The sequence below is a fragment of the Mobula hypostoma genome, chromosome 29, assembly GCF_963921235.1.
Source record: "Mobula hypostoma chromosome 29, sMobHyp1.1, whole genome shotgun sequence".
Lineage (NCBI taxonomy): Eukaryota > Metazoa > Chordata > Chondrichthyes > Myliobatiformes > Myliobatidae > Mobula > Mobula hypostoma.
The window spans coordinates 1,687,800-1,699,319 of NC_086125.1; the positions used below are offsets into that span (position 1 = coordinate 1,687,800).

At 44.2% G+C, this 11,520-nt stretch overlaps 1 protein-coding gene across 2 annotated transcripts in view; it reads left to right on the plus strand.

Moving 5' to 3' along the window:
* The window catches only part of LOC134339467 (collagen alpha-1(XI) chain-like), a 394,099-nt gene that overhangs the window by 355,143 nt on the left and 27,436 nt on the right, over positions 1–11,520 (plus strand). For both annotated transcript variants that reach the window (XM_063036004.1, XM_063036005.1), the window contains 5 exons: positions 2,156–2,209; positions 3,585–3,692; positions 6,731–6,784; positions 9,124–9,159; positions 9,246–9,299. In XM_063036004.1, the coding sequence (XP_062892074.1) occupies positions 2,156–2,209; positions 3,585–3,692; positions 6,731–6,784; positions 9,124–9,159; positions 9,246–9,299 (306 nt within the window). The remainder of the gene's footprint in view (positions 1–2,155; positions 2,210–3,584; positions 3,693–6,730; positions 6,785–9,123; positions 9,160–9,245; positions 9,300–11,520) is intronic.

Consider the following 11,520-nt stretch of genomic DNA (forward strand, 5'->3'; position numbering starts at 1 on the left):
CCTCGTCGAAGGCCTTCTAAATGTCCTAATTTACAATATGCACTGCATCCCCTTTATCTATCCTACTTGTAAACTCCTCAAAGAATTCCAACAAGTTCTTCAGGCAAGATTTTCTCTGAAGGAAACCATGCTGAATCTGTCCTATCTTGTCTTGTGTCACCAAATACTCCATCACCTCATCCTTAAAAATTGATTCCAACATCTTCCCAACCACTGTGGACAGGCTAACTGATCTATAATTTCCTTTCTGCTGCCTTCCGCTTTTCTTAAAGTGTGGAGTTACATTTGCAGTTTTCCAGTCCTCGGGCACCCTGTCAGAGTCCAATAATTTATGAAAGATTATTGCTAATGCCTTCAAAATCTCTACTGCTGCCTCTTTCAAAGCCCTAGGGCGCAGTTCATCTGGTCTAGGTGACTTCTGTACCCTTGGGTCATTCAGCATTTTGAGCATCTTCTCCCTTGTAATAGTATCTTCACTCACTTCTCTTCCCTCGCACCCTTCAACATCTGACACACTGCTAGTGTCTTCCACAGTGACAACTGATGCAAAATACTCATTTTGCCATCTCCTTGTCCCCCGTTATTATTTCTCCGGCCTCATTTTCTAGCGGTCCTATATCCACTCTCATCTCTTTTATTTTTCACATACTTGAAAAAGATTTTACTATCCACTTTGATATTATTTTCCAGTTTGCTTTCATATTTCATCATTTCCTTCCTAATAATTCTTTTAGTTGCTCTTTTAAAGTTTTTAAAAGCATCCCAATCCCCTATCTTCCCACTAATTTTTGCTTTGTTGTAAGCCCTCTCTTTTGCTTTTACAACAGCTTTGACTTCCCTTGTCAGCCATCGTTGTGCTATTTTGCCATTTGAGTATTTCTTCATTTTTGGAATATATCGATACTGCACCTTCCTGATTTTTCCCAGAAACTCAAGCCATTACTGCTCTGCTGTCATTCCTGCCATCATCTCCTTCCAGTTTACTTTGACCAGCTCCTCTCTCATACCACTGTAATTTCCTTTACTCCACTGAAATACTGCTACATCAGACTTTACTTTCGCAGTTTCAAGTTTCAAGTTGAACTCAAATCATGTTGTGATCACTGTCTCCTAAGGGTTCTTTTACTCTAAGCTCCCTAATTACCTTGAGTTTATTACATAACACCCAATCCAGAACCTAAAGATGTAATTCCATCTCCTAACAACAGAGCCACACCACCACCTATGCCTTCCTGCCTGTCCTTTCGATGCAAAGTGTATCCTTTAACGTTAAACTCCCAACTATGGCCTTTCAGCCATGACTCAGTGATGCCCACAATGTCATACCAACAAATCTCTAATTGTGCCACAAGCTCATCCACCTTATTCCGAATGCTACGTGCATTCAAATACAGTGCCTTCAGCCCAGCATTTTTTGCCCTTTTGCCTCGTGGTACAATTTAACTCTTTGCTCTGTCTGAATTTGCACCGAATCATTGATTTGTCCTTCCTTACATTCGTGTTACACCCATCATCTACTTGTAAACCTGCTGGTTATCCTCAGCTCTATCATACTGGTTCCCATCCCCCTGCCATGTTATCTTATACCACTCTCAGCAGTTCTAGTAAACCTGCCCAGAAGTTTACTTGAAGCTAGGAGGTGATGGGTGGGGTGGCAAGGGGCTGAGGATGATGGAATCTGATAGGAGAGGAAGATGAAGAACTGAATAAAAGGAGGGCAGAGAGGAACCAATGGGAGGAGTGTGTAGCTGGTGGGCAGATGGAGAGAGTGAGGAGAGGAAGGAGACATGGTGATGGGAGCCAGGTGGATCAGCAGGGGGAAAGAAGAAAGAAAAGGGAAAGAGAAGAAGCTGTTACCGGAAGCTAGAGAACTCAATGTTTAGGCCACCTGGTTGAAGACAGCCCAGTCCTCTTCTACTGCCTAACCATTTCTCCCCACAGGTGCTGAGTTCCTCTAACTTCCAAATTCCAGTTTGTTTGTGTTCATTTGGCTCAGGGGGGCAGCAGGACCTGTTCCTCTGACTGTATTAGATAATAATCACAGTTTAAACTGAACAATAATCTCACTGCAGTGTGTGGCTATGTCTCGCCTATCCTTCATACATTTGAGTTCACATTGAATCATTTTAACTGGTGGTTGCTTTGTTTTTTTTAGGGTCCTCCTGGTATGCCAGGCCTGAGGGGCAATCAAGGGTTAAAAGGTGACAAGGTGGGTACTCACTGCAGGAATGACTTGGCCAGAGTTTGTGCTCAGCATCCAACGCTGCTGAGCAGCATGTCATACTCTGAAATGACGCAGTGTTTGAAAATGACGCCGCAGGTTGCAGTGAGCATGCATTCCACTGGTCTTCTGACAACAGATGTAGATCTGGTCGGGAGGTGTGTCGCTCTGCTGGAAACAGAAAATTCACACTGAGGCTTGAAATCTGAAATAAAAACAGAAGGTGCCAGAAATACTCAGCAGGTCAGGCAGCATCTGTGGAGAGAGAATCAGTTAGCATTTTGGGGCTGTGAGCCTTCATCGGGATAACTCTATTTCAATAACAAATTCACGTTTATTCGTAATCATTTGCTTTGTGTTAAATATGTGAACAGCCTCTCTTGTCCCCAGTTTAATTATTGAATTAGTGTTAAAGAGTTTAAACATGCTGAATCATATGGTATACAAGAAGCAGAAGCTCAAAGTCACTGTAAACTCATACATTCAGAGATAATCTTCCACACACCACTAGTGCCACATGTGGTTACTTGAGTTACAGTCGCCTTCCTGTCAGCTTGAACCAGTCTGACCAGTCTCCTCTGCCCTCTCTCATTAACAAGGCATTTTCGCCCACAGAACTGCTGCTCACTGGATTTTTTTTTGTTTTTTGCACCATTCTCTGTAATCTCTAGAGGCTGTTATGCGTGAAAATCCCAGGAGATCAGCAGTTCCTGAGATAGTCAAACCACCCTATCTGGCACCAGCAATCGTTCCATGGTCAAAGTCCCTTTGATCACATTTCTTCCCCATTCTGATGTTTAGTCTGAACAATAATTGAACCTCTTGACCATGTCTCCATGCTTTTATGTGTTGAGTTGCTGCTACATGATTAGATGATTAGATATTTACATTAGCGACCATGTGTACAGTTGTATCTAATAGAGTGGCCACTGAGACGATGTTGCAATGTCATCTTTTTTTTTAAAAAATGACAATCAGACTGCAGAAAGACACATATAGAGACATTGGTGTTTATTGATTGGTGTTTAGTGTGTGTATGTGTCCACTCCATTGAGTTTACAAATGTCAGCAGATATAGCAGCTTAATTCTTGAAGTGCTGTCACCCTGGTGTATTTGGCTGGACTATACCTCCGTGCTGCCCCACCCAAAATGGAGTTCCTATTCAGTGTGCCAATGACATTAAGTAACAACGTTCTTAGCTCTCCCCTACACCAAGGATTCCTCAACTTTGAAAGAGCTGATAACTCTCCACTGGGAAATGCAACAAGCGGCTCCAAGCACAGCGGCCAATGTCTCTGATCCAAGTCTTGATGGGAGTTGTCCTTTCTCTGTGACCACTTTTCCCGTTTTTGCCTCTTCCAGGGACATGTTGGTATGATCGGCCTGATTGGGCCTCCCGGTGAGATGGGCGAGAAGGGTGATAGAGGCCTCCCAGGAAACCAAGGAAAACCAGGTCCCAAAGGAGACATTGTGAGTATGGAGGCCGAGCAGTGGGTCCAGATTTCATCTGCTGATCTCATTAATACCCTGGCTGGGAAAGTGAACGAGGAAAATCTTACCAGCCCACACTGTACTCTCAATCAGTCAATGTTACTGTTCCAGTTATGATACTAGCTGTCTGATAGGGTAACACTCAAATAACCTAGCACTCCTGGGATTAGGTAGTGCCATGCTAACAGAGTCCGATTAGTTTATTGTCGTGTACAGTACACCAGAGGTGCAATGAAATACCTTGCTCGTATGAAGCTCACAGAGTAACCAGTGTTATGTGGTAATGGTAAATGCAGCAACCTGCACAGAACAATGGAATGGTGCAGAGAAATACTGGAGTGACAGTTGTTGTATCATGGATGAAATCACCAGAGAGACAGAGTCACTGGTAGATACAAAGCAGCTTCTTTATTTGACACCACAAGGTACAGCAGGCATCATACAGACAGAGACGCTTTCGATAGAAAGGTCTGCTAGCCCAATGTGGGCTCGATATTTATATGCTAAACACAAAGGCAATTGCTACTTAAAACGTTGTAGACCATGCTTCCTTTTGAAGCTACATACAAACATCACACCTTCTGACTTCATCCTTTCCTTCCGACGCCTCCTGGGTTGGTATCCACAGCCTTTAGGAATGCAAGTTAAATCCACAATACATTTATTTGGCATTTTACGTGCTAACGTAGAAGACAATTAATATTTATAATGTATAGATAATACTGTCTTCGAAACTACAACATCAGGTCAAACTACGGCGCCAGGAGCATCTGGTATTCACACCTTTTTAGGAAGCGCATTGTTGTGGACTCAATCCACAGTCCTTTGTCAAATAGAAGTCTGGTGGCCAAAGTCATTTAAGTGTAAACGAATCATCTACCCAAAAAAACTTGCTCTAACGACAATCACAGAAGACGTAGAGTTAAGGGTTTGAGAATGTGGCAGCATCACCAGGAAGGAAATATGGAAGAGTTGATAGGTTCAGAAGTTTGATAGGAGTGGGGAAGAAGCTGTTCTTGAGTCTGGTTATTCAGGCTTTCAAGCTGCTCTGTCTTCTAGAAGATAGAAGAGAGTATCAGCAGGGCCAGGACAATACCTTTAGACTCACTGATGCAATGCACCGTGAAGATGACCTTGATGGAAGGAAATTATGAGCCTGTGATTAACTTAATACCCTCTCCAAGTTCAGACAGTCCAGAGCAGATGTGGATTTTCTAGACTATTGAATGTCATTGATTAAAACCCAAACTTTTTTGTTAACCTATTACAGAGCAGTATAATAGATTTTCCTGTGAACCCAGCAAGGTGAAAGAGAGCAAAGAACTATACAGGCACTCTCGACTCTTGGCTCTTACCATAAACCTATCCATGTTTCTGATGCCTGGCATTCCAGAGAAACAACCCCATTCCTGTTCCAGTTCGGACCGCTGGCTCTGGCTGTACTCTGCTCTCCGCCACCATTTGTATTCCTGGCAAATGAATGAGTTCGGTACCAGACACCAGGATTTCCTAACAGACGCCAGATTATCTTTGCTGTTGCTTGCCTGTAGAGGGGTGAATGTAAGTGGACTATTACTGAGATAGCGCATCTGCTGGCCCACCTCTCTCCAGGTTGTATGAAATGTGCTGAATGGCGATGACTGTCTTCAGTCGATCCTTTCACATTCTGTTCAAGTCCCAAACCACCTTGCAGCACTTGAATTACTTCTTAAAGTGAAGATTCCTTTGAGATTCAGAATGGCAGCAGCCAACTTGTGCACAGCAAATTCTCGTTTGTAGCCAGATTTTGTGGACGTTGAGTGGAAGTGCAAATATCATCTGGAACTCTGGGGTGAAATTCTGCTCAAAGCTGCAACGTTGTGCAACTGAGAGAGAGCACATGGGTCTTTGCTTTATCATCTCTGATGTGGACAGGAACATCGACTGTGCAGAGTATATTCCGTATTGCACTGAAAACATCAGCCTAGACGTTTATGTTGAAGTGGCTGAGGGTGGGACATAAACCCAGACTCCTCCAACACAGATGCAGGAATGCTGTACAATGAAATGATGGAGTGCAGAGGTTTATGAGAGTCCATTCTTGTCTTCGCCACAAGGCACCCACTTGTCAGTTCAAAAGCATGGAGCTGAGTGGTCCAACCCAGAAGGTAGAGAGATACTTCAGCAAGTAGCACGATAATCGGTAAATCATTCATTATTGTCACTGTGAAAAACTTGTTCTGCATGCCTTCCGTGCAGATTATACTTTCACATCAGTATGTTAAGAAGGTACAAGGGAAACGCAATAACAGAATGTAGAATATAGTATTACAGTTAAAGTGAAAGTGCAGTGCAGTCAGGCAGTAAAGTGCAAAGCTTTGACAAGGAAAATTGTGAGGACAAGAGCCATCTTATTGTACAAAAATGTCCATTCAGTACTTATAACAGAAGGATAGAAGCTGCCCGTGAGCCTCTCTTGCAGGCTTTTACTGTATATCTTTTGCCCAATGAGAGAGGCAAGAAGAGAAAATGTCCTGGGTCAAAGGGATCTTTGATATTATCGACGCAAGAGATTCTGCAGATGCTGGAAATCCAGAGCACAACACACAAAATACTGGAGGAACTCAGCAGGTCAGGCAGCATCTATGGAAAGGAATAAAAAAGCAGTCAACGTTTCAGGCCAAGACCCTTCAGGACCAATAACTTGATATTGCTGGCTCCTTTACCAAGGCCGTGAGGAGCATAGACAGAGTTCATGAGGGGAGGTTGTTCTGAGCTGAGTCCACAACTCTCTGCAGTTTCTTACAGCTTCAGGCAGATTTAATCATACCAAGCCTGATATATTCAGATAGGCGATAGGATGCTTTCTATGGTGTGTCTATGAAAATTATTAAGGATCAACAGGAACTTGCCAAATCTAGGTATTAATGTATTTTCTCCAGTTTCCATCGTTTATAAATACATACACTGTCGGCTATGGCTCATGACAGTCATTAGCTACTGGGATATTACTAATATTTTCTTTCTCCTGATCTTAGGGACTCTCAGGGCTCAGTGGGCCCACAGGACCCCCAGGATCCCCTGGATTACCGGTAGGGAAACTCATTTTCTCAAAGCTTGGATGACTTATTTCACTTTTGGCAGCCAAGCTATTTCTGAATCATAACTTGATTTCTCATTGCAAAGATTTCCCACCATCTCTAAGTTGGAACTGAGAAGGAATAGGCTCTGTTACCTAGATGAGTATGTCTTCACCAACACACATTGCCTGTATATCCTATGACCCGGATCTGGGCCGTACCCTCCAAATATCCGGACCTGCCTCTCGGTTTTTTTGCACTACCTTACTTTCCATTTTCTGTTTTCTATTTATGAGTTATAATTTAAATTCTTAATACTTACTATCGATTCGTACCCCAGGGAGCGCAAAGCGCAGAATCAAATATCGCTGTGATGATTGTATGCTCTAGTATCAATTGCTTGGCAACAATAAAGTAAAGTATATATTCACATCCTATACTCACTATGCTATATCCTAAATACTCACCTCAAGAATGAATAAAGATATAATTTTATGTGTGTTAGCTGACATCAATATGGTTGAACAGTGGAGAATGCAGCCACAGAAACAGGTGATCGAGCTGGCAGCTTGATCTAACACTACGAAATCTGTTCCCAATTTTCTGAAAGCGTGGGTGTGGGATGTGGGGTGGGAGGGAAGAACCTTTTGGAACCGGCGTTTAAGCAAGGTACAGAGCGGGTTTGGATACTCGTAAGTCCCAGGCTGAGCAGAGACGGGTCAGCTGGCATTTCTGTTGTGGAGCAGGTTGTGGGGCTCTGCTCAGGTACAGGGGCTGCAAGAACTGCAGATTCGCATCAGACAAGATCATTGTTTTTCGATGGAAAAACTTGAGCCTTTCATGAAATCCAGACATCGATACTTGCATGATAGCTAATGCAGCAGGTTTGGTTTGTGTGCAGTAAGACTGGACACACAATTCACGGTCGGTACAAGGAGCTCCTCAAGCACAAGGTGACAAGCAGCAGGCGGACTCCTGAACTGTAGCACGAGGGGCGAATGCCGACCAAGGCCTCAGGGATAACTGCCCTGCCCTTAGGGGAAGCAGCGCAGTGAGGTCTCTTGTGTTAAACTGGGAGGGCAGGCAATGACATTGCACGTGTCTAAAGTTCCTGCAGAGCACAGAGAAAGTGCAGCCGTGTCAAAGGTGCAAAGTCAAGTTGCAGCCTTGTCAGAACTATTCTTCTCAAGTCTCTGGAGTGGCTCTTCAACCCACGGCCTTATGAAAAAACATGCAAACAACTAGTGTTCTGCACTACTAGTAACACACATGAAGTGCTGGAGGAACCCAGCAAGTCAGGCAGATTCTACTGAGGGAAGTAAACCTGCGCTTTCAATGAATGTCCAAGACCCTCCCTCAGTACTGAAAAAGGGAGGGGGAAGAAGCCAGAATGTGGGGGAAGGAGGAGGTGTAAAGCGGCAAGTGAGGCCAGCTGAGAGGGACGGTGGGTAGGTGAGGGAGGGGGACGCTGTGAGAAGCTAGGAGGTGATACGTAAAAGAGGTAGAGGGCTAAGGAAGGACAACTGTGATCAGAGAGGTGAGTGGAATAAAGGGAAGAAGGTGGGATAAAGGGAAGGAGATGGACAGGTTAGGGGAGGAGAAGAGAAGAGGTGGGAGGGCCACCAGTAATAAAAGGTGGGGAGGGGGCAAGTGGAGAATGGTTAAAGTTAAAGAAATCGATATTCATACCATCAGGTTGGACACCATCCAGTGCAATATGAGATGTTGATCTTCCAAACTGCATTTGGCTACATCGTGGCAATAGAGACAGCTACAGCTCCTTCAAAAGCAGCTGACAGAGTCATTTCGTCTCTGCATGAGAATTGCTTTACTGCATGCACAGACTGAACTCGGGCATTTTGGGTTGAGAGCTACTTTTTCTGTTGAAGTTAGCTGGTTTTAGTTCACGACAACCACATCTGCCGTACACCTTTTGCCTGACCACAGCAAACATAGCCGCCCTGCTCCTCAGTTAGACTTCCCACTCTGCCCACAGCAGACATGACTGACCTATTTCCCAGTTGGTGTTGCCACCCTGCTCGTCATATACATGGCTATCCTGCGCCTCAGTAGATATGGCTGGCCGAGCTAGTTCTTAGTAGTCACAGCTGCCCTGTCTCCAACTTCCTTCACCACGTGCTCCCCTGTGGACTCAATTTTGCCTCTATTTAAGTGCATCATAAAGATGATGGTTTTATTTGTTCATGTGCTACCATTCACTATAGGACATAAGCAAGTGAATTGAGGTGCACGATCTGTCTGAATGGTGCACAGAATAACCCCAGAAGCTCAACGGTCCTCTAGTTGTCGGCTAAGGTCTGTCACATTTACCCAACTGTCTTCTGTTTCAGGGTCCACAGGGTCAGAAAGGCTCTAAAGGTTCGGAAGTAAGTAGCTAATGCAATGTTATGACTGGTCTTTCTTGTGCTGTCTCTCATGGTGCTCTAAATAATCATGCCTTCTCTTCCTGCAGGGACCTGTTGGTCTGAGAGGGGATGATGGACCTCCTGGCCCTCCTGGCCCACCTGTAAGCTCACCTTCAACCATTCTCTTCCTGTTGGGGTTTGGGTCTGAATAAACATGTTTCCTCGGTGTTGAGTGAAATGTTGGTCGTGGCCATCTTGGCGACTTCAAAGGAGGCCAAGAGGAGACGTGATAGAAGTTTATAGGATTATAAAAAGGCATTGATAGAGTAGACTGCTGATACCTTTGACCAGGGTCGAAATGTCTACTACTCAAAGGCATGTATTTAACGCAAGGGAGATAAGCTGAGAGATGTGCAAGGCACATTTTTTTTTAACACAGAGAGTGGTGGGTGTTTGGAATGGACTGACAGGCTGGTTGTGGAGGTAAATGCTATAGAGGCTTGTAGATAGACACTTGGATGTGCAGAGGATGGAGGAATATAGACATTATGTCGGCAAAAGGGATTAGTTTAGTTTGGCAGTTAATTATAGTTTAATTAATTCAACACAACATCATGGACCAAAAAGGTCTGTTGCTTGTTCGAAGTTCAATGTTATAAATTAGACCCTGCCACAACTGCTTTAAGGTTAGATTGATTCATTCAGTTGAACATTAAAGACAGAGAAAAAGTAAAATGTTGCAGATAATGGAATCCAGTTATAAAACCAGAAAACAAGTACTCGGTGGGTCAGGCAGCGTCCCTGGAGTGAGTTGCAGAGTTGATGTTTCCGGTCAGTGATCAAACTTGACGTTTATCGGAGACATGGGAGAATGAAGACGCTGGAGTGTTGAACAAAAAACAAACTGCTAGAGGAGCCCAGAGGGCCGAGCTGGATCTGTGGAGGGAAAGTGATGGTCGATGTTTCAGATAGAGACCTGCACCAGGACTGATGGTATAGAGCTGGAAGATAGCCAGACAGCCTCTCATAAGCTACCTGTCCTCCTCACATCTTTATAAGATCTCTCTTTTCTCTTTACTCTTAATCCAGCTGCCCTATCTCCACCCAAAATGTCGACCATCTCTGTCCCTCCACACATGTTGTTTGACCTGCTGAGTTCTTCCAGTGGTTTATTTTCTGCCTGACATTTAGTCTCAGTTTTTTCCTATAAGTCAACAATGGGAGCAACAGCACAGTGGTAAGGGGGATGTCAAGAGCAATAATTTTCAGATAAGAGTTCAAATCCCATAATGCCAACTGGAAAATTGAAATAAATGTGAAGCAACCACTTGACAGAAACAGTGACCTGAAAAATATCACCATCATTTCGAGATACAGCACAGTAACAGGCCCCTCCAGCCCAAAGAGCCCACACTCCCTCATTAACACCCGTGTTGTTAGTAAGCCTACAAACCAGTGTGTCTTTGGAATGTGAGAGAAACCGGAGTACCCAGAGGAAACCCACACGGTCACGGGAAGAACTCCGTATGGAAGCTGTGGGAATTGAACACGGATTGCTAGTGCTCTAAGAGCATTATGCTAATGCAATGCCTCCTTACCACCACAACTACACAGAATTCTTTAACCACTCTGGTCTGAAGCTCTCTGCTGTCTAAAAAGAGTCAGCAAACCAGTTGTGCTAAACTGTTATGAGCTGTTCAAAGAGTCAGCACTATGTTGTAAGGAGATGTCCTCTCCCATATTCAGTAACCAAATGAATGATTGTCACTGCCATTGGGTGTGGGACACTCAACAATCCCTGCTTACACAGGGTCTCAGATTCTCCCTTTCATCATTATCTAGGGTTAAAATTGTCCGTCCAGGTACTACACTCCACCTAGGGTTCACGTTGTCCAACCAGGTACGCTTATGTGCTGTATGCTGTATGTGCATGTGGTATGTCTCCATCTATCTCAGTCCTAGGGTTATTGTTGTCCGTCTAGGTACTCCTACGTGTTGTATGCTGTACGTCCCATGTGCTATGACTCTATGATTCTATCTCAGCCCACAATAGCGTAAGGTTAGTGCAACACATTTACAGCTCGTGGCACTGGTGTTCAGAGTTCAATTCAAAAGCCTTCTGAAAGACATTTGTGCCTTCTCCCCGTGACTGTGTGGGTTTCCTCCAGGTGCTCTGGTTTCTTCCCACAATCCAAAGACGTACCAGCCGGTAGGTTAATTAGTCACCATAACTTGTCACGTGATTAGACTGGGGTTAAAAAGTGGAGCACTGGGTGTTGTGGTTCACTGGGGCAGAGGGATCCGTTCCATGCTGTAGTTCTGAATATAAATAAGCAAATAGTTAACTGTTGTTCTGTCAAATTCTCTAGCCCAAAAGAATTT